Here is a 25,996-nt window from a genome sequence, read left to right as displayed (position 1 = left end):
AAAATTACACGTGTGGGACTGGACTACTCTGAACTGAAAACTTTATGCTCGTTTATCTTGTTTGCTTCACAGTCTATCGCTCACAATTGAAACATGTGCTTAAAATAGAATAATAAGATGATTTCATGGAATTGAAAATATCAAAATAACACAAATTGGACACTTACCAAATATGGATGTTTCTGTTTTCACTCAAAATGTGTTTCCTACCAAAGCGTGTAAAACTATCACCGTAGAGGTCGACAATACTTCGAGCTAGCTACGAGCTAGCAGATGGAGGATGGACCATCACGGACAATTAAGGCAGGACAAGGACACAGGAAATGTGAAATATATATTGGGTTGAAAATTAAAGGAAAACTATATTGGTAATTTGATAAACTCAAATAATGTAGACCTATTCCCATTTATCATGATTTTTCTGGGGGGTTTTTGCGGAAGATTAGGCCTACATTTTGGACGTATTTTTTTATTATTTATTCATTTAATTTTTTTTTTTTTTTTTTTTTTGGGGGGGGGGGCGCAAGTAATTTTACAAAATGTCTAGACTATTATGATCAAAGCCTATTCAACTTTAGAAAAATAATAAAAGAAAGAAAAGTTCGATTTACTGAATTTTGAACAGTGATCATTTCAGTGACAATGACACTGTTTTTTTAATATGAACAATTTAGTGGTTGAAAGTTGGTATTATTTACTTCACTATAATACATGCATGCATGTATATTATAATCGTCAATTTTGTGCAATGGAGTGTTTTCAAAAGTTTTGAAAATAATTTCTTTCTACCTCCATGGTTATACGCAACTTATTTGCCCCTCTGCACCACTGAACTAGAAATACGGCTTTGTGTACGTTGGGAATAGGGACACGTATTCCACGTATCTCTAGTTCAGTGCTCTGCACCCAAACATTGGTATTGGAGTCCAAACATCTTTATAAACGCTACCCAGATTATATTTTTTAAGCCAATTATTGGAATCAAAACACCTTGTAAGACGCTATCCTGATTTATGTTCTTCGATCTTGAGCATTCAAAGCAAAGTTCCTGAATCCTGTCTTCTTCTCTGAAAGAAACCTGAATATGAATTAAATATATACAATTCGCGGTCTTCTGTGTTTAATATGCAATAGCATCCTTTTGCTATCGATTTTGTCATCAGGAACATGCATATAATGTCTTAATTTACCTTCTCTTATTGCCAATTAGGCCAAGTGAGTATTAAATCTGGGAATGACTTGATTTTTGTGCAGTACCCCATATATTGGATTTTGTGTCAGCATGGTCAGTTCTGCTCTACTTTAATGTGCTCATGTGCTCTCACTTTCTGGAGTCATAACTGTGGAATGTGACCTTGTGGTCTGCAAAGCTGTTCTTGAGCTCCCTTCCCCTGAGTTGATTTATTTGATCTTTCCAGCACCATGTCACCCAAACAAGCAAAATCGGACACTGCTGAAATTGCCCGCCGTGTTGTTGGAGAATTGGGATCCAATTCTGATTTTATAAGCAGCTGTTGCAGGTAATGGTGAAGGAGGCTGTAACCGAGGCTATCTCTAGCCTTGCAGCAAGGCTTGATGAGCAGGAGTCCAAAATCTTGGAGCTAGAGATGAAGGCGAATGCTCAAGCTGCTGAAATAGAGAAGCTGAGGGAGAGGGAGGAAGCCGCCCAGCAGTCGATTCTGGCGCTTCAAGTCAAGACTGACGATATGGAGCAGTACTCCCGAAGGAAGAACATCCGTATCTACGGCATTGAGGAGAAGGAGGGAGAGTCAACCGACGAGGTGGTGGGAAATGTTGCGAAGAGGATGGGGGTGGAAATATCCCTATCTGACATCGACAGGTCCCACCGCCTTGGACCTGTCAAGGCTGCTGGGGCTGCCGAAAGATCTGGTTCACGCCCCATCATTGTAAAGTTTGCGTCTCAGAACGCAAAGTTCAAGTTCGTCCGTGGGAGGCCTTCTTTGAAAGGATCATCGATTTATCTCAACGAAGACCTGACACAGCGAAGACAAAAACTCTATCATGCGGCCCGACACGCAGGGAAGGTGGAAAAGGTGTGGGCCGTGGATGGACGCATCTACGCGGGGCTAAAGGACTCAGCTGGTGGCCTCAAGAAAAAGCTTATAACTGACATTAGAGACATTGACAATTTAAAGTAGTGCAGCTCCTTTCCATCAGTGGAGTAGGGTTACCTTATTTTAGGCCCTTTGGCGATAATTCTAATTCTTTTACCATTTGTTTTCATTTATTTTTCTCACCTCAGAATAGATGTATAGGTAGTATTTTTATATTTTCTATGCTATATTTAGTATGTTATGCTGTATCCTTTCTTTCCTTTCCTTTCTTTTTTCCCATCTTTGTGAGCACGTCAACTGTTTTACCTTGTATGAGGAAGAGAACCATTTTGAAATGTGTATCACGTTTTGTTGACTGCATGGTCGCACATTACTTTGTACATTATTCCTATCAATGTAATGGCTGAAAATGAAGGAAACATAAGTGAATTTTTTGAGTCAAACACAAACACTTTCTTGCATTTTGATGATGAGCATAATGAGGTATCTTCGAACTGCAAGTATTTTGCTGAAAATGAGTTTTTTACTAGTATCCAGGGTGAACCTGAAAATCAGGCACTTACTCTTATCCACATGAATGTGCGTAGCATGTGCAGGAATTTTGATCTCTTTAGTGTCTTTGTCAATCAACTTAATACCTCCCCTGTTATAGGTATTACTGAGACCTGGTTTTCTCCAGACACACTCACAAGTCTGTATAATATTCCTGGTTTTAGTTTAGTTACTAATAACAGGGATAAGAAAAGAGGTGGTGGTTTGGCTGTCTATGTCCCATCCAGATTTGATTTTAACATTTGTCCAGATATCACTATTATGAATGAGAGTTTAGAAACTTTATTTGTTGAGCTATTACTTCCAGGCAGGAAAAATGTTATTATAGGAGTTATTTATAGGCCTCCTCATAGTAATCTGAAGTCATTTTCCGAACAGATACAGACAATAATTACTAACAATTTACTGAACAATAAATGTGTGTTTTTAATGGGTGATTTTAATATTAATTTGCTTAACTGCGATTCAGATGATAAGGCTAATGAAATTGTGAATATGTTTATTTCATCTTCTTTTGTTCCACTGATTACTAAACCAACAAGAATAACAAACACGTCTGCTACCCTTATCGATAACATTTTCTGCAATGTTCATCCTTTACCAGAATCTGGTATAGTCATTTCCGATCTTTCAGATCATTTTCCTGTATATTGCAGAATGGCTTTGCTCAGGCGTCCATTGATTTATACTACAAATAAACGGTCTCGGGTAAATAGCCCTGAAAACATTGCCAAGTTTAAGAATGCTTTAATGGCAACTACATGGGATGATGTCCTCTCAGATCATGATGTAGATAGTTCATTTAATACTTTTTTTGATAAATTCATGCTATTGTATAATGATAATGTCCCATTTCGATCTGTGGACCGTCCTAGTCATAAGAAATTGCCTAAAATGCCATGGATTACGCATTCTTTACTGAGATCAATTAATAAGAAAAATAGACTTTTTCACAAATATAAAGTGAGTAAATGTGAAAATTCACGAAGAAAATATTCCAGTTATAGAAATATCCTCACTTCACTTTTGCGCACTGCTAAACGAGAATATTATGCTAATCAATTGAAGGTTGCGTGTAATGACATTAAGGCAACATGGAAGGTCATTAATAGCTTATTCAAAGGAAAGCAAAAAGTATCAAATATAAATGAGTTGGAGGTTGATGGCAACTTGATCAATGATCGAAAGATAATTGTGGAGAAATTTAATACTTATTTTTGTAATATTGGCCCTAATTTGTCAAGGGAAATACCGGACTTTCAACAACAATTTCATCATTATCTTAAGTCACCAAACAAGCAAAGTATTTTCCTCTCGCCCATAAAAGAGAAGGAACTTCTTGATTTAATAGGTGCCTTAAAGAAAGGGAAAAGCCCAGGGTGTGATAGTATTGGAAATGGTTTAATTAAGGATGTTGTTGATGGCATATTGAAACCTCTTGCACACATCTTTAACCTGTCTTTGTTAAATGGGGCTGTGCCTTTGAGGATGAAAATTGCTAAAGTAGTGCCTGTATTTAAAAAAGGGAATGCAAAATTATTAACAAATTATCGTCCAATTTCTCTATTAACAACCTTTTCTAAGCTTTTAGAAAAGCTAGTATACGTACGAACTGTAAAGTTTTTGAATGAGAGTAATGTGTTCTCTCAATTCCAATTCGGTTTCAGAGAAAAACATACCACAAGCCATGCTGTTTTGCATTTTGTTAATAAAATTGCAAATGCCCTTGATAACCACACCCACACGATTGGAATTTTTTTGGACTACTCTAAGGCATTTGATACTGTAGATCATAATATTCTGTTGAGTAAACTGGAATATTATGGAATGAGAGGCACAGCCCTTCACTGGTTCAGAAGTTATTTGGCAGAGAGGAAACAGTTTGTTTCTTTAAATGGTGTGGATTCGGAATTACATAGTGTAACATGTGGTGTCCCACAGGGATCACTTTTAGGACCCCTCTTGTTTATATTGTACATTAATGACTTCCAGTATTCATCTAAACTGTTATCTTTTTTACTTTTTGCAGATGATTCCAATATATTTTTTTCCCATAAAGATCCTCAATATCTCCTGAATACCGTCAATATTGAGTTGCAAAAAATAACAACCTGGATTCATGCAAACAAATTGTCCCTCAATCTCAAGAAGACTAATTACATGTTATTTAGCAACACAATCAAAACTCTGCCTGGTGATATCTCTTTCAATGGTGTATTAATTGACAGAGTGGTTACAACTAAATTTCTGGGTCTTCATATTGATGAGAATCTAAATTGGAAAACTCATATCAACATATTATGTAAGCTGTTGTCAAAGAATGTAGGTGTTCTAAACAGGCTTAAATTGTATCTCCCAACACATATTCTGAAAATTCTATATTCAACTTTGATTCTTCCTTACATAAATTATGGGATCCTTGCATGGGGTAACTCTCTTAAGACACAGTTAAATAGATTATTTCTGGTCCAAAAGAGAGCTATACGAGCGGTTAGTAATGCTGACTTTCTAGCTCACACCTCTCCTCTGTTTTATGAACATCATGTTTTGAAGTTGGAAGATGTTTATCTTCTGCAATTGGGGTCACTCATGTATAATTTTCATAGAGGTGATTTGCCATTGACGTTAGCATATTTATTTCATAGGAACAACCAATTTCATAATTACCCAACAAGAAATGCTACTGCACTGCGTATTCCTCATGCAAGGACAATATTTGCTCAGAAAACACTGATCTGTACAGGGCCAAAGTTATGGAATTCTTTGAAATCCAACATTACCGGGTCTGTTAGTATTTCTGTTTTTAAAAGGAAATTGAAACTTTCATTTTTGAATAAGTACATTTATGATGTATAATTGTTTTTTCTTTTAAATACATGCAGAACTATGTGATTAGCAATATAAATTCTGTAAAATGTCTCGACCAACTGGTACATGTACATGTACTCCTGTTATTAAGTACTACATGTAGTAGTCATTTCAATTATAGTTTTTGTTACAAATCTCTTATCTCTTGCCATTTTCTATCTTGTAACTTCGTGCTCCCCCCGTTATTCTATCTATCTATTTGTCTATCTATCTATCTGTTTTTTTTTTTATACCTACTTTTTTTTTTCTTCAACATATCCATTATTCATCTGTAAATAGTTTTTAACCACATATGTATCCTTGTATAACCTTAGTACAACCTATTTTTAGTATTATCAACCAGTTTAGCTAGAATCAAGTTTTGCTTTAAACAAATAATGTATTGTTTCAATACTGAGGGACCGTATAACAAGCCTGGCTTCCAAAGGTCTCCTCGTCTTCCTTGTCTTTACATTACTTTCCTTTAATTATCGATATGTGTCGCTTTTAAACGTTTTTGACATATGCGTTAGCATATGATATAGTACATGTATCTTGTTATATGTTACTTTTTCAAGGAAGATCAATAAAGTTCATTCATTCATTCATTCATTCATTCATTCGTTTTGGTCAACACCTGATAATAGACGCTATCCGGAGTATCTTCCTCAATTTTTGATCCCTTGAGATGCTATCCTGGCCCCGTCTTACTAAGAATTAGGATTGATCTGATCAACCCCAAGTATATGGAAATAAATCAATGTCATAGTTTTATCTACAGGATATTTGCACAATGTCCTTTGTAAACAAAGAGAAGCATGCTAAATTGACAAGAAAGCAGTGAATGTATGAATATACATCATATCTAGAAAATAGTTCGAAGAAAAATGTATTCTAGCTGTAGACGTTGCTGGCTTTCCATAGTTGTGATTGATTAATTAGATCAATTGTAAGTCTTTTTAAGACGGGGCCCATGCAGGTCGATTAATTATTAAGACATTTGTTTAAAAGAGATTCTACACTTCCTTAGCTCCCGTTATCTCCATATCAGACAAAGAGACACAAACTGCTTCCTTTCATTTTTGTTTGATTTTCATTGGATACTGACCGATCGATTTTTATTTGATATGTGATTTGAGTTTGTTTTCCTGATCATGTCCAAGCCATGATATTACATTTTTGTTGAGAGTGTACCTTTATAGCCCTGAATATATATATATATGATTCTAGGACATCCACCCCACGGATATCCACCCCACGGACATTTACCCCAGACATCTACATGTACCGGACAAAGGCAGGAAAGGAGTAAAACAGAAAGAAGAAGAAGAAGGATAAGAGGAGGTAGAAACAAACGTGATTGAAATAAGGAGAAGGGAATAATTGCAAGTAGAACATTTTTAGGTCATTATTATCTAAAAATGAAAATTTCGCTCGCGCTCCGTGCTTGCAGTGTCATTTAAGTGAGATAATAGTTTCGGAACAAGAGAAATACATAGGGTTTAAAAGTTACCATTTTCAAGTCGATATGCACAGATTATTCTGTTTGTGATTCGAGTTTGCAGTACTTTTTATTAACGTGATACGCATCCTGATCATGATCACAAAATTGCTTTAGAAAATCCAGTTTTCACGTTGGAAAATGAACAAATTTCAGCTCGCGCTTCGCGCCCGCATTGCCTCTTCGATCATATAAATATCTTGCTCGAGAGGCCTACATTTGTGCAACGGATTTATGTCAATATTTGTGTTTATGACATGATTTATGCTATATGACATAAATCATTATCATGACATAAATTTTTATGCAACAGGGCCCAGATAAACAAGTACGATGATACACCAACCTGGTGGACTGTACTTTAACGCGATGATGATGATGAACTATGGAGCTTTTTTTCTTCATTTTTTTAGCTCCATGGATAAACACAAAACAAAGAGTAATTTTCAGTTTTTATATGTTAATTTGCTATGACGGAGGATGAACATTTCGGATTTTCGGATCCCTCCCCCCAGGGGGGGGGGGGTGCAATCCTTGGTAATTGATATGGTGAGTTTCGGATTCTTTTTTCTTTTCTTGCGAGCTTATTGTTTTGAAGATACCGTACTTTAACTTTATGTCATATTCGCGCGGAACTTTGTAAATTTTGTTTTGTGGACGTGCCGCAATGTGAGTATAATTAGGCCTGTGAGTGTGATGTTGCAATTTGAGATTGGATAAGTTTTTGTGAATAATTTCGTAGTGAGTGGCGTATATACGAGTTTAACTGGCGCATGTCGGCAGAATTGCGGCACTGCCAGCTATACCGCAGCTCAGCAAGGCCCAGGGCATGCAGGGGCCAGGGAGTAGGGACGAGGCGCGCCCCCGACCGCGGCGGCCGAGCGAGGGGTACCGGTACGGTACGGTAGGTGTAGCGAGAGAAGCCCGATGATGTCTGCACACCTAAAATTGTTGAACTTGAGACATTAGGCTAGAATTCGTTAAAAAAATATTCCCTTGTTATTAAAAAAACAATTCAAATAATAGCTATCAAATTGATGGCAAGATCGGTGCGTTAGGCTTAGCCTTAGGCTTAGTTTTAGGTCAAGTGTGTTTGCCGTGTTATCGTGATCTCAAAATTCTATTCCGATCGACAAATGCGCACTGTGCTGGAAATCTGTTCCCAAAAAGTGTGACCTAACTTTGCGGAACAAAGTTTTGTGGCAATTTAAACAAAAACCCTAGCTCACAAGGTGAGATATTTTTATCAGATTGATGGCAAAATGCTATAATAAGAATCGGTCAGTACCGGTACCAATAACTTAAAAGTTTATTTTTTATGATATCAGACAGGCATTAACCATCAGAGCACAACTTGTGCCATCAACATATCTCACCCGAACTCGGCTAACCAAACTCAAGAAAGAAACTGATTCGAAATGTCCACTCTGCCATAATGATGAGGTTACAGTGACTCGTTATTGCTGCATGCCTGTCAACGCTCCATTTATGCGCTGGCCTTCTGGCAAAAGTGAGAAAACTTATACGAGATGCTCTTCAATCCTCCAAGAATTACTCTACTCAACACCCAGGATCCCTTTGAAATGACTTGTGTCATTCTCTTGCCGCATGACCCTTTCCTCATACGGTTAATGATTCCATCCTGAGGATGACTCTTCATTTGATATATCTATAAAATTCATGCCCATCGCCTGTACTCTTCACATGCTAACTAATTAGCTAGATATCATCCCAGTACTTGATCATCTCATCTATGCTATTGACCGCGATTTTTATCGCTGATCTCCGAAGAGGGGAGGATCAAAACAGAGAGATACCTCTGTTTTGCTCGATATTTCCAATTTGAGAAGTACCACTGGGCAGATTAAAATTGGCAGATTTCCATTTTTTTTTGGGGGGGGGGGGAGAATGGCACAGGTGTTTAAATTTTGCTTCTGTTTAAAGTGAAATATGTAGTTAGACCTAATTGTCAGAGCAAATGGAAAAGCAAATTGCTTCCAATTATGATCTGTGTATCATGCTCTGATGAGTGCACATCACAAATCGGCACTTCCATCTAAAACCAATAAAGTTACCCATATCTTTTTGTAAAATAATACTTGTATATTGTGGCCCAGTTGATAAGTCTCTGGGCTTTGAAACTGAGGGTTGTGGCCTGTGGGTTTGAATCCCAGCCATAGCGTAATTTCCTTCGGTAACATCCACATTGTGTTGCACCTGACCCAGGTAAGGTGAATGGGTACCTGGTAGGATTTATTCCCTGAACGCTTTAGCGCCTATTAACATAGTGACTCAGCTACAGCCGGGGTAATGATATGATACCAAGTACATGTATCAAAGCGCAGTTGAGTATATACACATACGGTAGTAACTGCGCTATATAAATGGACATATTATTATTATTATATTATTCAGTCATTCATATCAGTTGTTACTTGAATACTTGTTAGAAGGTAAAATATTACTTGTTAGAAGGTAATATAAACTTAGTGATATAATCAGATTGTATTATTATTTATTTTTATATTGTATTATCTTTTTTTTTATAATGATCTTTTCTTTAAATACTGTATCTCAGCTCTGTATTCAGCAGCAGATAGGACAAGAATGGCTGTGAAACGAGAGGACTATCTTGATTGGGCTGATTATTTCATGGCCGTGGCTTTCTTATCAGCACAGAGAAGCAAAGATCCACGTACACAGGTAAACTAGATCAGTCATAACAAACATAAACAGCAACAATGTTCTACACAGGGCTGTTCATTTTAAAGCATTTTCTTATAACACCATGTTCCATTATGTACACATTAATATTGATTTGCAATGTAAACTATAAACTAGCTAGGAAGATTAATTTCAATGATGGATATTATTATATGTGCTGTAAGGGAGTGTTTTAGACAATTTCTGTTTATTTATTTCATAAAATTTAGGTTGGAGCGTGTATTGTCAATGATGAAAATAAAATTGTTGGCATTGGATATAACGGGATGCCCAGAGGATGCAGTGATGAATCATTACCATGGCAACGCAAGAATGATGATTGGCTGGAGACCAAAATTCCATATGGTAAGACATAAGTATTCTTTAACAATGGAACAGAATCCCTTAGCTGGGAATCTAATGAAATGTCGAAATTTATAGAATATTGCAGTTCTGAGTTCTATTTCACAAAATAATGTACAAAATATGAAAAATAACTTCTTGGATAACTCATTACAAATGTTGTTGATCTAAACATGTGTATTATGTCTGTGGCGTGTCTACAAACTAAAACTAATCACGGTTTCCTGAAAGAATTCTTGGAGCCAACAAACTATTTTCTTTCCTCATGCAGTATGCCATGCTGAAATGAATGCAGTGATGAACAAGAACTGTGCATCAGTGAAAGGTTGCACCATCTATGTAGCTCTCTTCCCCTGCAATGAGTGTACCAAGGTTATAATGCAATCAGGAATCAAAGAGGTCGTCTACATGTCAGATACCAAACATGACAAACCTTCTATGATTGCATCAAGAAGGTTGCTGGATGCAGCAGGGATACAATACAGGTATGTTAAAGTGTGTGATTTTGCCATGTGTCCATACCATAGTCAAATGGGACGTTGTAAGAAACTTGCGGTCAATTGCAAGTCTATTTTTGGTCCCTAAATCAATCGATTGATCAATCAATCAATCAATCAATTGCAAAGTTGTGAATAATTGCTAATCTGCTTCTTGAAACAAGGAGTGTAATCTGATCAGCTACAGCTAACATTGATCTATCAATTGTAAAATTGCAACAGAATATTTGCAATTGATTGCAAATATTTTCTTGCAACACCCCTTAATCTATGTAATTGGTAACAACTTCTGATATCTGTAGTATGAAAGGGTCAAAGTATATTCATTGGTGTTTATAAATGAAAATGATTTTTAGGGTGTGAATATTGTGATTATATTTAAGTTTTTGCAGTTTATGCAGTTAAGTTTATTCATTGAGTAAGTCTTTAAGGTGGATTAGATGAAAAATCAAAATTTGAAAGATCAGAAGAGAAGTCGGGCTGGTATCAGAAAGAGTTGTGTTTAAATTTAAGTCTTAAATGCACACTTCTGATTGGTTGAAAATCAAGTTTGTTTGATTTTTGGAGTCATGGTTGATTGCAACTCTTTCTGCAACGAGGTTCAAGAAAAGTTATGAGTGCTTAAATTGGTAAGGACCATATTAAAGAATGAAAATGTATACATTTTTTATCCTCATACAGGCAACATGTACCTAAGCAGAGCAGAGTAACCATAGACTTTGGTGCTTTAGAAGACGAGAAAGACTCGACGAATGACAGATAGCAAGGCCCCATGTGGGCGTACCAAGATGATAGAGGAGAAAAATAATGTTGATGGATCAATTGAGAGAGAGAAAGAGAGAGAGAACTAACAAGTAATTGTATCAGTATTTGGATTTTGCTATGAAATATCTACTTATTACTTGAAATGGAATAGTGCCAAATACTTATCACCTTCTCATGCACAGAGGAAGAGAAAAAGAACTTCATGAGTGAATATGGATTGCTTCGAAGTCCATGGGTTCCAGTGCTTGCATGATACTTGTGTCGGTGATTTAAGAATTTAATAATTGGTAATCTTTATCTTGTATCATGTATGTTGGATCTAACTCAATTCCAACTTTTAGTAAGATATGGATGAATTTTTAAAATTTAATGAATTAGGGTCAGTGACTACTTATCAAGTGGAATTTTAATGACAGTACAATATTTAAACATCACATGGGGATAATAGTTTGCATTTTTGCTGTTTTTAAAGATACTTTTTCCTTTTTATAATCAACTGTATCAGTTGTAGTACTTGTATTTTTTACATTAGTAGTACTATGATATGTTCAGTAAACTGTACATTTGAATAGCTGCCAGCAGTACTAGTTTTTAAGATTCATGAATCATGCAAAAGTGAACATTCCACTTTCCTACTTGTGTATTGGTCAGTCAGTGATAAAAAATTCACTGAAATTGTTATTGATTCTTGAATATAAATCATTTGAAATTTTTCTACTCAAATATGTTTTCCTTTTATATTTGTTTGATATTTTCTTTAAGCACAATATGTTATTAGAACTATTGGCCTCAGTTAAGTCCTGAATCTTTGAACGACATTATAGCTTCCCCTGTTCAACTACCAAACAATGTCAAGTTTAAGGGACATTTGTTGGGACTCTGGTTTGATCTGAAGTTAAGTCTGTCTAATTTGACCTTCTATAAGTCAAAAAATCAGCCAAGTGGGAGAAAAAAAATTTCAGCTTAGAACTTCCAGGTCTATTTTCTCCTGGGCAGATTCAACATGTATATAGTTAGTCTTACACTGATGAGGTTATTTAAAGTAGTCAAGTCATTTGATTAATCTTTCAAAATTGATCAATTTTCCATGCTCTTAATAGGCTGCAATATTTGCAATACTTTTTTAATTTTTAACATCTATGTGTATTTTTTGGTACATCCCCTGACCTGCCTTGTGAAATTGTTTCTGCAATCATTGTAGACCAAAAGATGATCTTAGCATACATGGAATTAAGGGGTTGTGAGCTAGAGGGGGGGGGGGGAGGCTTTGGGGTAAAAAAAAAGTTGGCAGGACAGTATGCCTATAAACATCTTTGTACTTTATGGTCAAACGATCTAAATTTCTATTCAGATAGAGATGTCCTACTATTCAATTGTTAAAGATGGTAGACTAAAGTGCTTCATGAACTCCACAATTTTTGTTATGCTCCTTGAGGATTGTTTTGATTAGTATATATTTAACCTGTTATCTAAATTCTCAAGTGTCCATATTGGTAGGTGTTAGGTCTAACAATATCATTTCAAGTGTCCTTTATCTGCACATTATGTGAATTGTATTAAATTGATGGCCCCCTCAATGCTTTGCTCGATATTTCCGGAGTGTGAAAAGATAGTGCTGCAAAATGTTATGACTCTTTGAATTCTCGCGCAACTTTTGAGACCAAATTAGTGACATACGGATATAGCATCGCGACACCACATGACTTTTTATGAGACAATCTTATACTTCGTGTACAAAGTCTATGGGAGATGAAATTCATAAGAGGGTGATTGTTTTTTATTCTAATTGGTCTGCTTAATTAATTTAGGGTTTAATTTAGTTGTTAAATGGTTTGTAATAATTTCCATTGAAAAGAAAATACGTAAAAAGAAAAAAGAAAATCTAAATACAAAGAAATACATAACAAAAAATTTGACTTTTGCAATTTTTCTTTGTAGAATCCTTTAAACAAGAATGCAAATATGACATCTGGGAAAAAATGAAAATTTGAAGTGAAATTGGGTGTTAAATATGCAAATAAAGTTTTTAATGAATAAATTTGCATATTTTATTCATGATAATTAAATAATTATGTTCAGATTTTTATTTTTGCACTGGCTTGTAGTTTATGTGGTAAAGAATGTGCATGCCAAATTTCGGCATATTGCACAAACGGCGACCAGGATCAGAAGGGGGGGGGGGACCATCATCTCCCCCTGCCCCAGTCCTCAATACATCTCAAATAACTCAGTCTTTTTAAGGAAAACCAATTAAATGTTTAGATAGATAGATAAAGGGTTTATTTATAAAAATCAAGACATCATCCGGCTAAGGCTGAATTGCGATGTTTTTACAAGGTAATAATGACACACAAAAAATGTTCAAACAATAACACAGATAATTACAAAATAAATAATACAGATAAAGTATGGTATTGAAACTATTGTGTTGTGGAATTCTTGAAAGAAATATTAACTGAAAGTGAATTGTGTGTCTGAATTATGTGCTGATAATAATGACATTTAGTCTACAATAAAAATTTACATACTAATGGTGCAATGCAATAAAATTAATTTTGAATTGAGTTCAAATATAGCAAACTTGCAATTTAAAGTATTGGCTAGAGCAAATAGATCTTCACTTTCTGTGGCAATGAGCAAACCAGTAATCAATTGCAAGTTTAATTGTAAAACTGATCCAAAAAATTGACTAGCAATGCAAATTTCATGAAATACCCACCTAATATGGACTTCTTTTTCATTGCATTGCCCACTCATGATAGTATGATAAGTTTGTTCTATGTTTATGTTTTGAATTCTTAATTCTAAATATTTTCATTGATTTTTTTGTTTAATTTTAATTTGTTTATGTACTGTTCATACTTTCAGAAATGTAAATGATTATGTAGTTTCAATCATTGGTAGGCTGTCAAAAAAACTGTATATAATAAATTAATAATTTTGAGGACCACTCAGGAAAAGCTATATTTTAGAATTATGGCATAAGTGACAACTTTTTTTGCCTAGGATTAGAAAGAATTCTCTACACAAATTCACATTCAATAGTAAAGTATTCAAACAAAAAGTCAGAAGACAAACAGCATGGCCCATATTCTGAAGTCAGGTGTAACTAAGACCATGGTGTAACTCTGTGCTAAAATTGTTATTAAGTTGTATGTTTCTTGTGTTTATTGTGCTCTTTCCTGATTCATTGATGGTGAAGACAATCATCTATTTATACTTCCTAGACAATTATGAATGATTTGAAAGCCAAATGAGCTGAAATATGATATCTATACTGTTAGTGATTTATGTAACACTTGGCTTTCCATACTTAAATCACAACTTTAAACCTGAGTTTAAGTTAAACCTGACTTCAGAATACGGGCCCATGAGTTTACAAGTTATAAATATTAAAAAACATAAACAATGAATACATGAAACTATGATCCATACATGTAGTTGGAACATCTTTGACAGAAATAATTTTAACATGTATTTTATCGCAGTCATTGGTCTCTAGTATTCAATGCATATTTGAGATTTAATCATCTAATTTCATATCATTTTAATGTTTGTACAATTTTTAAAGATACATAAGAAAAACCCAAACATACATGTAGCATTAAATAATTGTAGTACAGTTAACCCTGCCTAAGTCGACCTTCTGTAAGTTGAATAACCGCTTCAGTGGAAGCAATTTTTTAGACCAGGTGGGTGTTTCATAAAGCTGTTCGTAAAGTTACGCAAAAGACTTTATGCACGATTGGTACCTTTCTTGTGCCACACTATCCCTATGTAGCTCACCTAGCACCTACGATCATGTTCCAATCGTGCCAGCTTTATGAAACATCCACCAGATTATTAAAAAAATGTGTTATATACCTTTTCAAAATTGAATATCTCCTAAGTTGAACAGATTTGACTTAGAAAGAGTTACCTGTATTTAGAATTTTGGGGCTTGGTGCAGATGGAAAAGTGTTTTAACAGTATTAAAAATATTAAGATGAAATTAACAAAAACCTGTATCGGCCGCATAGAAATGCTGTTAGCGTAACATTGCGCTAACACTGCTTTAACAAAGGGCCCTGTTACAACCGGTAATGTCGCCGCGATGGCTAATGTCAAAGTAATGCATTATTTACATCTGGGATCAATGCTTGACATCACAATCTGTATATCATCATTCATTAACAAATCAGCTCCTAACAACATTGGTAGAATGACCGCTCAGAAGGCACAGAAAGCACTGTTAGGGGCCGTTAGGTGCGAGTGTTGTTAGGGGATTTGAGTTAGGCAAAATCCATAATTTGTGCGTAGTGATCTAGATTTAACTTAAGATTTAGCTATGATTATTTGCACATCCTACAAGTTTAAAATCTTGTCTAGGAAAGGGTAAAGGAATGTAATTTTATATATAGGCCTACAAAAATTTCCTTATTTTTACATTTTAAACATGAAATGACAGCAAGTAGTAAATATATATTTACTAATTTATTTTTTAAAATATCGAATAAGCTTTAAAAAGAACAAGAAAATTAGCCTATCATGATATTACGATGGAGATTCTGTACCCAAAAAAAATGCAATCCCATTTTTCATCAGTTTCTTTTGTTTGAAAATGCTCTTCACAGACTTCACTCATCATAGAGTATTTGCCAATGATAATTATCATGCGATAAATTTCATCAGCTATTGTTCTTCTTTCTAATGTAGGGTCTATTCTTAAAAATGTCTTCAAATACTTAAAAAATGATATATCTTGGAAGAAAAAAAATCTTGATGAAAAGGATCATATCTTGGCACTAATCAACATCCCCCGCTATATACCCATTCTTAAAGGGGTACTCCAGGCTGAAGAAAATAATAAGGTTTGAACAGTAAAGTGAGACAAACAAAACACTAACAAATTGATAAAAATTGGAAATGAATAAAAAAAATTATGATATCTTAAAATTAAAAATCGGTGAGATTTAAATTCATGTCTTCAGGAATATGCAATGAGGGTCTGTTGTATCATACAAAATTAGGTTTATTTAAATTTTGTCCACCCAGAATATTGCTTCAAAGATCATCACTTTGTTACTCGGGAGACATACATACATTTGAGACAATTCCGAGTTCATTTTAATAAAATCAGAAAAAAGGGGAAAGAGCTAGAGGATATGGCATCATTCCATTTATTGCATATTCATGGCCACATGCTGCTCAGTAATATCATTTGCAAAATACAGTGTTAAATTTTTAATATTCAAGAATTTTGTTATTTTTTAATCAGATTTTGATTAATTCTTAAGCAATTTGCTCATCTAATTTTACTTCATTTATTCATATATTGTTGTTTGGGACCGGAATACCCCTTTAATTCGGTCGAGGTCTATTTTAAATTACTTGGTATTAGAAAGGGAGACAAGTTTTAAAGGGAGAAATTATTCACTAACATCGTCACTATTGGTGCCCTTGGCACTGTTAGTGATTTGTATTAACATTAGCGCCACTGTTAGCTTCTGCTGGGCCTTTTATTGTTAGATTATTACATATTAGGAATTCAGCTAAGCTTCTGTGAGTTTGTCGATACCGATAGGCCTACTGTTAGTGCTCTCTTGGTGAAAACCATGCGTCAAGGCGGTGGTCACCCGTGAAAGATGTGACTGGCCCTACTGTTAGTGTTCTGTTACGCTAACAACGCTTCTGTGCGGCTGCCACTGATTGATTATGGAGGTTGCGGCCTGAAACAAAGAATGTGATGGGTTTCATGAAAAAAAAAAATCAAATTTGGTGCAAATACCATTATCAGTTTTTGTTGATTTTGGGGGACTTTTTATGATGGTTGCCCTCAATTCAAGTTTTTAGCTTGTGAGGTATTTTTTATTCCAAAGTAACAACCAAAAAATTTGATTGTACATTTACATTTTCTCAAAAATACTTAACTGAAATTCCGTAATATACTCTCGTCAGCTTTGTTTAAAACCTGCATCTTAGATTTTTTTAAAATAAATGTTGTCCCACTGCAATCTTCAAAAGTCCGTCGGGATGATTTAAGAAAATATGAACCCGAAATGGTACGAAACAGAAATAAGCTCCATTTAAAAAAATGCTGAACAAAACCCTTGTAGCTTTTTTTTAAATGACAGTAGCACTTGAATCACTGTGGGGATAAGCTTGAACATAAAATTAACATTGGCTTCACCAAAAAATTGAAAAATTGATTGCGTCTTCATGTTTCATTATGTAGCAAACAGACTTTTTTGTCTTGTATTTTAATGAAAGGTGTTCCACATTCTCTCTGTTGAGAGTTATGTTGAACCTGAAATAATTTTAGAACATGAACATTCGTTTGATAGCAAATCATTAAAAAAAAATACTTCCAAGGTGCTGAACTAACCGTTTTCAATATTTTTGTTACCAATTGTTCAGTTTTTCTTAAAATATTTTCTCAATGAAAACAATTTCAAAAAGTTTTTCTAATCAGCCTTTTCAATAATTGGGGGTATTGATCTGAAATACATGAAAGTTGGCTTGGTTGAAAATTTTCAAAATATTAGCAAACATACAGAATTAATCATTTGGACGAAAATTACAATTTTTAGAAATGTTGCCAAATCCTTCTGTTTATTTTTGGGGTCTCCTTGATACTTTCCCAATACATGAAAATTGGCTTAATAAAAAAGAAAGAAAAAAACTGGCTCCGAATTCCAAAACTTGGTGAATTTGTTATCAAGTATATTTTTTTGTTTTTATCATACTTATAATTTATTAATTCATTCTTATCAAGCAATTACATGTACATTCAATTTACCCCTCTCTTTTGCATTTATTGCTCACCTTTTCCAATCTTCAATCCTTCCAACCATTATGAACTTGGAGAAGTAATCTAAATTTAATCATCTTGGGCAAAATAATCTCCTGTTCCTTGCTCCCTTGTCCCCTCCTATTCCTCCTTCCCCTTCCCCTCCCTCTTTTACACACACTCTCTCACCATCTTTCCCTTCTTTGACCTCTCCCCCCTCTTGCTATTGCTCCCTCTTTCTCACACTCTCCCCTCTCTCTGTAGTCATGTGCATACTGTTAGAATTAAATGGCAAGCTAATTTGCTACACAAGTATTGTGTCTTACGATTAGGAGTCAACACAAATGAAAAATGAATTCTGCAGAGAAAATTAGTTCAGTTTAAGGACATTTTAATAGCTGATATCTTCTGTTTGATTATGGAAAGAAGGTTGATAATACATTAGATTACATGTATAATAGGATAAAGCTTTAACTTAATTCAAGAACATACGTATATATCAGCAGTATTTAAATAGCATAACCAGTTAACCTGGTGCAATATATATATATATTTTTCACTTTTAAAAGAGAAAATAGTACTAATTTATATACAGATTTTTACCATCTTACAAAATGAGCTGTTACAGCAAATACAAAAGTAATCTTATACTGGACAAGACAATTCACAAGAATACAAAAAACAGATCAAAAGGCATTCTTTATCAAGCGCCACAAGCAGTGTGCAATACATTCCTTTATCAACATACCCTTAAGAGTAGAAAGGCCATATATGTATTTACAAAAACCCTGTGACCCCCCTTTAATAAATTAAAGCTCATTATAAACACTAAATTGATTCCAACAATGATTTTCTAAAAACCCCACTACAGCCTATTACAATTGCCCTAGAAACCTTTTCATGGGAAGTCATATGATGAGTCAAGTCCTCACCGTCGGAGTAAACTTTGGTCAAAATTTTTAAAGGAAAGAGTTTCTATGACATGCACTATTCCACACAAATTTTGAGGAACAAAATTCTGTCAAAACAAGAATGGATGAATGAATGGAAACAACTAAGATGCATAAATTGATCTCTATGAATGGATGTCTACACCAAAATTCATATGAATATTACAAATGACTTGAATCATGGTTATCTAGAGATTCTATAATGGAATAATATTAAACTGGGATATATTTGTGTCAGAATGCCTTGGTAATGAACATACACAATCGCAACACAAAATACCAGTTACTGTTAACAAAACCTAAAACTGACAATACCATAAAACCCAAACAAATCTATAACCAGTAAAACTGATTAATCCTCATAGCTCTGCAATGTCTGCTACTTTCAGCCACTGTATATCTAAGTTATGTTACAATGCAATGATATAAGTATTATAAGTGATTTATCATAATTGGTGAATGAAAGGAAATATAGGGATAGTCAGAGAAGATTCATACAACATAATGAATACATTGCTGCTGTTATCTTCTACACTATGTAGGTCTGAAAGATCAAGGTCAAGTGTTTTGTGAATTATATTTTCTTTTATCTAAAAATGAATACAAAATTGATTTGGCTGAATTATAATCAAAAGTTTCATAAGAGAAAATAGTTTTTCCACCTCCATGCAACTAAAAAAATTACATTGCAAGCATTTCATCCTTGAATTGGGTAGAATTAAGTAGTATTCACAAAATACTTGACAATTGTGTTTGTACATAAGTATCTGATAAAAAGAATTTCTAGAAAATGCGGTACAAAATATTTCATATGATTTACATGAATACACCTCTTTAGAACACAGCAAAATCAAAATGAATACATTCAATACCAGGAAAGCCGGCTTGAGTTTGCATGAACTTTACATAGAAATTTGGAAATCAGTAAACTGGAAAACACAATGTTTCATTTAGTCCACTTTCAGCTCATGATTCTAATAGCAATGTAGTTATTTGGTCTAAATGATTTTAAAAATGAGAAAACAAACTTCCTGTTCCAAATATACAAACTATTTTATTTTTGTTACAAAGAGAAGGCATCGGTTGGGTGATATGTCCATAAAAAAACATATTTCTGAATATGCAGATACAAAAAATTAGTTTCTACTTCTTAGATCAAACTTACAAATATTGCAAGTTAAAAAAATACAAACAACTCGAAATATTTTGAATATGGCACTTCTATCTATACAGATATTACAGCGTTCATTATCCCATGCCATTTTTTCAACATACTAACGCCAATATAGATATGATATAAACATATCAAATCGACTTAATTATTTCATGTGTATATGTAAATGCATCGTATGAAAGACAGATAAATGTTTGTGTCAACAATCTGTTTGAGAGTAGAAAGCTTGTTTGTAGGCCCGGTTAACTGAAACTGGTATCAACAGGCCAATGGTTTTATGACTGAAATACCAAAGTATCTTGCTACTTTAGCATCTATCCCTCTTTTCAATTTTGCTTCTTTTTAAAGCTCTTGACACATTATCAGCCTTTCATGTTTCCGATATAAGTTTTAAAATCCCCTGATAAAGGCAGCATCAAATCTATATCAATAATACTAGTCCAGCTAGTTGGGAGATCCAACTGCCATTTCAAGTTATGACCATACCACACACACAAAGAAACAAATGGTTGGAATCCTGAGTCTCTTGCTTGTTTCAGCAATTTCTCATAATTTTAGACTTGCTTTGATTCCTGTTTGCAAGTATCACTTTCGTAGAGGCCTCTAGATCATTTTCTGTCAAGCAAAGACCATGAAGAAGCATCAACAGATCAATGTTTCATGAATAACATCCCATTCCGGTCCATCCAAGACATATGTATCTTACCACAATAGCAGTTGTCAAGACTGCTGGATGGCCTCACCAATTCAATTGGTTATTTCCATAGCAGCTCATAAAGCCATCATCTTGTAAAGGACACTGCTCATCCAGCTTATTGATAGTTTAAGTACAGTCCTTAATGTGAACAGTCTCTAATGTTCTTGTTATCTTCAGTCATCAAGGTGCATTCTTTTCAAACTAAGAACAGTCACATGACATTGCAGCATTAAGGTCAGGTCAGCTAAGACCAAGAGGTCATCATCAGCAGTATGAACTCGTCGCATTGGAGTTGATCTCCTCTGAACCAACGATCCCAATCGACGATGACGATATCGCAGCCTCTTCTTTGAAACCATGGACATTGCCGTTGGTGTCCCTGCTGTTTTCACTATCTGAGCTCAGGCTCATCTGCTTGAGGCTCTCGCTAAGTGCTTCCAGCTGCTCCTCACCAAGTTTGACTTTATCATCAAGTTCTTGACCCATAATGAGATGCCTAGGAAGCATCTGGGTATAGTAAGTGAAGTTGTCATGCTGATCGTTGGAGATCTTGTTGAGGAGCATGGTGCTGATGGTGGAGTGACGGCGGGTGATACTCTCCTTCAACATCTTGGCATCCTGGTACTGTGAATTGATGGTCACCTTCAACTTCTCAAGATTCACCTAGAAAAGATATACAAAGATTCATGTAAATATCATTTATATACACACTTCAACTTCACTATATCCATCGACCAGAGAAATCAAATTTGTTCCTCAAATATATAAACATTTAATATATTTACTGTTCTAAAATCAATGCTTTACTACATCTTTTAACAAATCAAGGCATATACGAAGATTATAAACAGCACCTAGTTCGATTCTATGGAATGATACATTTTTATTAGAACATACATGATACAATATCTCATGGATTATATAGACCACATAGATCTGCCCATTTGCAAATTTTTTTCAACAATAGTCCAAATTGCATGATGTGTATTCCAACAATGCTCAAACATTTAAAACACGTCTTATGATTATTTTAATTAACACATTAACTACTGAATTCTATATTTCCCAGTCTTTGTTTAGAGAAAACCTTGTTCCAAAAGGCAACAGGTTATGAAAGGTCCTGCAGTCTCACCTTCTCTTCCTCTTCACTATTCTCCATGCTACCTAGCACACTCTCCACCTTGCTCAGCCGACGGGACAGGGATAGAAGTAGCTTAGTAACCCTCTCAATGTCTGCAATGTACATGTTGCACTTGTTGTATTCACTGGCCTTGCAGTTCGCCTTTACGCTATCCATTACTTGCCTGTTGGAAGAATAAATACAAAAGAGTGTATCATAACAATCCTCCACACTTACACTAATTTGCTTTTCAAGAAGAAATTCTTTGTTCTGCGAAATTATAATTCCCTATGTAAATAATTAAGCACCCAAAACTATGTTCCAGTAATGTGTTAAGTTGAGTATCTTAACGAAACACCACCCTGAGTCCCCTAAAATAAAGGGAACGATTAATCGTACACTTGATTTTCACGATTGATTGTACATTGTAGTCAATGCAATCAATCATAGAAAAATATTATACGATGATTGCTAAGCTTTGTGTTATGGGCCCCTGGTATCAAATTAATTTCAATGGGAATATAAGGGATAGACCTACCTGCCCATATCTTCAAGATTGGTCATTTCCTCTGCAACCTCCTTCTGCAGATCCTTGATGTCTATCAACTTCTTGCTGATCCGATCAACGAGCTCCTCCTGTTAAATTGATTTTTTTTTAAATAGTTGATTAATATCTTTCATCCATATGGAAATCACATACACATCACCTTATAGATAGTAAATAATGGGCTCCAATAACACATTTTATGAACTTGTGATTAATGCAAAAAAAAAAAGATCTACAAAAGTATACAAGCAAGGAAATAAGGACGATTAGTCCTTGCCAATTGATAAACAGTCAGTCCCAGGATCAGGTCCATGGACATTTCCAGTCTAGAAGTAAAAATAATAGCTTGGAAACTATTGAACTCAGGGAACTTATAGGGTGCTCTTCAATTTTATTTTGTAACTAATGGACGCATGGTTGAGAATAGCAATTTCCTCTCTTTTCTTCTCTAAATTTGGTCTGCTCATCCTGTTATGCTAATTTGTATCATGACATATGATTTCAAAATGATAAAAAAAACTTGACTATTTACCTGTGTCTTTCTCAGCTCTGTGTTGTTATTGCCAAGATCATCACTCTTATTCATGGTCTGAGCTCTCTGAAGGATGATAGCCTTAGCAGGAGAGATCCTAAGATACCTGGAACTTGATAAGACCAGGTTCACACACTCACTAGGACTCCTCTGTTCAGCTACCGTCTCACTCTCACTCCTAATCAAAGAGAAAAGGTGAACAGCTGGTTACCACTCAAACAGATTTATGTTTCGATTAAATTGACTGGGGAAGGGGACTGGATCAAGCAATAAAATTTTGAAAATGTTTGTATAGAATCTTTTCATATTCTGGATAAAACAAGGCATGTTTGATTAAAAACATAGATCCCCAAAGAGATAAATGTAATGTTAATGTCGGCTCTTGTCTTCTTACATAGTATTGCAATCTTAGTGTAAAAATCTGGATATGAAAGGGTATTTGATGGCAACCCGATTGAAAAATCTTTGTTACTGAACTTTTAAAAGGATTATTGAAGATTTAGAAATACTTTTCAAACTTACTTTGTTGGTGTGGTCACGTCCATGGTCATTGTGATAGTTCCACCGATTGACCGACTCCTCTTAGACTTGGGTAGAGGGAAGAGATCAGATAGGATGGTACTGCTTGGAGTCAGTGCTTGCAAGACCCACTTCAAAACAGGATCAGAGACCTCACTAAGCTCCTTCTCCGTCTTCTCCTGCTCTCTGGTGAAGATATTGATCCCGCTGTCGCATGCGTCTAAGGCCTCCTCTTCTTCCTCGTCTTCTGCAACGTCCAAAGGCTCTGGTTCTGCTGGACTGCAACGGATGGGTGACTCTACAAGTGTTGTTGGATGGGTGGGGACTGGAGAATCCCTATGCTCAGAGAAAGCGATGTTCTCTTGGACGCTGGGAAGTCTGGGGACGTGCTGTGGTGATGTTGCAGGCTCAACGTCGTGGTTGTCGGGTGATGATCGCCCCGAGATGATAGAGTTGGGTGATATTGATGGTGTCGTCTCTTCTACTTTGGCTAAGGGTGTAGGTTCTACCTGGACCTCAAGAGAAGGTGCTCTGTGGAAGATACAAAACAGACATGGCAATCAATATTTTTCTCAAAAAGATTGCAAAAATATATTCATATGCCATATAACATTGAGTAAAGGAACATAGAACATAGAGAGAGTGGGAGGGAGAAGAAACAAAAATCCTACTTTGCAATTACAGTTTGAGAAACCGAAGTAGGCATCCTGTTTAGATCTCCTGGTGGTCGTGTGATTCTAAATGACAATAAATTGATTTAGCCACCCTTTATATACAAGATGTAGGGATGAACATGATACATACTAGGTAATGATTTCATATAGACTTGATGCCATCTGCTAATTATATCATCATCATACGAAGTATGACATGGGTGTTTCAGATCGCAACAGCTTTAGTTGTAACACTAGAGCAATGGAATATAATACTCGTAACACATAAGACCAGGTTGGATCATTAGAAGATACTTGATTAAGATCCGAGCATCTCCGGAAGCTGGGAATGAGATCGCCTAACAGAGGGGCAGTAACCGGAGATGAAGACTGGTGACTGATCTCATCTTAGCTATCTTAATCATAATAGGCACATTGGCACAGACGGGGAGGATGTGGTATGAGTGGTATGTGATTCAGTTAAGAAGATTCTTAGCTATCTAGAGGGTTAGCTATCGCTTACTGGTAAACACTCATCATAAAGAAATAGACTAAGGTGATAGTGAAGAGGATGTGAAAGTGATGATAGCTGCTGATGATAAAGGTTTCATTAGTAAGAGATGATTGCTATACAAAAGGAGAAGAGGACAAAAATAAAAGAGGATGTAAAAGAGACGGTAACTGAGAGAGAAAGATGAAGTGAAACATCGGTGTGAGAAGAGAGAGAGAGAGAGTGGGAGAAATTCTAACTGGAAATAACTGAAAAAGAAAGAGATTGGCAAAGAAACTAAAGTAAATGAGAGAAAAAGAAATGTTTTCATCAGAACTGAGAACTCATACCAATGGTTAATGCAATACTGCCTCATGCCTCAACAATGATCAACACTCCTTCATGTAATTGCCCCAACTAAATGCCTTGGAATTTAAAATTTAAAGCTTTACTTAAATTACTTGTATTTCATTTTCTCCTAATAACAATCACACCTTAGCCTGTATTCCATGAATCACAAACACTAACATGACAACATCCATCATTGCACATATTACACTATAACCTTTTTTTTCCAAAATAGGAAAATAAAAATCTCAGGTTCTGAGAATCCCATTGGATTCATTTCCCCTTGGATGTATTTCCAAGATAGAACATCCAATTTAAACTTATATAGAAATATCACTTTCCACTTGCACAGAAAGTCCTGAAATGCTACACTAATGACACCAAGAAACTTGACAAACCAAGACACCTAGTTTGTGACCCTTGAACATTTGCTACTTTGGAATGCTGTCATCGTGGCTGTCATATTTTGTTAAAAATGAACAAGGTTTTAAAAAACAGATTTCTCAACAACAAGACTACTAGGAAAAAACAAAAAAATAGTGACAAATTAACACTTTTCTGACATAGAAAGAAGAGAACAATCAGAATAAATCTTTCACCAAAGATTTGTCAAGATTGAGAAAGACTTCTCCTTGAACACAATGACAATTAGAGAGGTCACCATGACAACCTGATGATGGAATGTTCTATTTGACTTCAAGATGAGGGGCAAAAACAGGTCCATTCCATTACTGATTACCTAATTGATCATAAGCAGACTACAGGAACCAATGAATTGAGGTACATCCATTTCCCAAAATGTGATTATCTAAAGATCACTCTGAGGATGGTTTCTTCTTGACTTTTAGGAAGTCTCAAGATAACACGAAGGAACATACAACATCCAAGGTGGAC

At 35.2% G+C, this 25,996-nt stretch overlaps 3 protein-coding genes across 4 annotated transcripts in view; 2 read left to right on the top strand and 1 right to left on the bottom strand.

The window, feature by feature from the left end:
- Positions 1-1,523: 1,523 nt before the first annotated feature.
- Positions 1,524-2,159, top strand: LOC135157761 (uncharacterized). Its single transcript, XM_064114592.1, has one exon. The coding sequence runs from the start codon at positions 1,524-1,526 to the stop codon at positions 2,157-2,159; it is 636 nt and encodes a 211-aa protein (XP_063970662.1).
- A 5,385-nt stretch (positions 2,160-7,544) lies between these two features.
- LOC129260651 (deoxycytidylate deaminase-like) lies at positions 7,545-14,930 on the top strand. Its single transcript, XM_064114128.1, has 5 exons — positions 7,545-7,644; positions 9,554-9,678; positions 9,909-10,044; positions 10,313-10,526; positions 11,220-14,930. Exons 2-5 carry the CDS (start codon positions 9,583-9,585, stop codon positions 11,299-11,301), a joined length of 528 nt encoding a protein of 175 aa, XP_063970198.1. The 5' UTR covers positions 7,545-7,644; positions 9,554-9,582; the 3' UTR covers positions 11,302-14,930.
- A 3,516-nt stretch (positions 14,931-18,446) lies between these two features.
- Positions 18,447-25,996, bottom strand: part of LOC129260878 (protein Shroom3-like) — a 35,837-nt gene continuing 28,287 nt past the window's right edge. For both annotated transcript variants that reach the window (XM_064114127.1, XM_064114125.1), the window contains exons 6-10: positions 23,615-24,142; positions 23,093-23,270; positions 22,552-22,649; positions 22,026-22,197; positions 18,447-21,556 (exon numbers count right to left, since the gene is read on the bottom strand). In XM_064114127.1, the coding sequence (XP_063970197.1) occupies positions 21,158-21,556; positions 22,026-22,197; positions 22,552-22,649; positions 23,093-23,270; positions 23,615-24,142 (1,375 nt within the window). In that variant the 3' untranslated portion in view covers positions 18,447-21,157. The remainder of the gene's footprint in view (positions 21,557-22,025; positions 22,198-22,551; positions 22,650-23,092; positions 23,271-23,614; positions 24,143-25,996) is intronic.

Source organism: Lytechinus pictus, unplaced genomic scaffold (assembly GCF_037042905.1).
Source record: "Lytechinus pictus isolate F3 Inbred unplaced genomic scaffold, Lp3.0 scaffold_19, whole genome shotgun sequence".
Classification (NCBI taxonomy): domain Eukaryota; kingdom Metazoa; phylum Echinodermata; class Echinoidea; order Temnopleuroida; family Toxopneustidae; genus Lytechinus; species Lytechinus pictus.
This window is presented reverse-complemented; position numbering and strand designations above follow the sequence as displayed.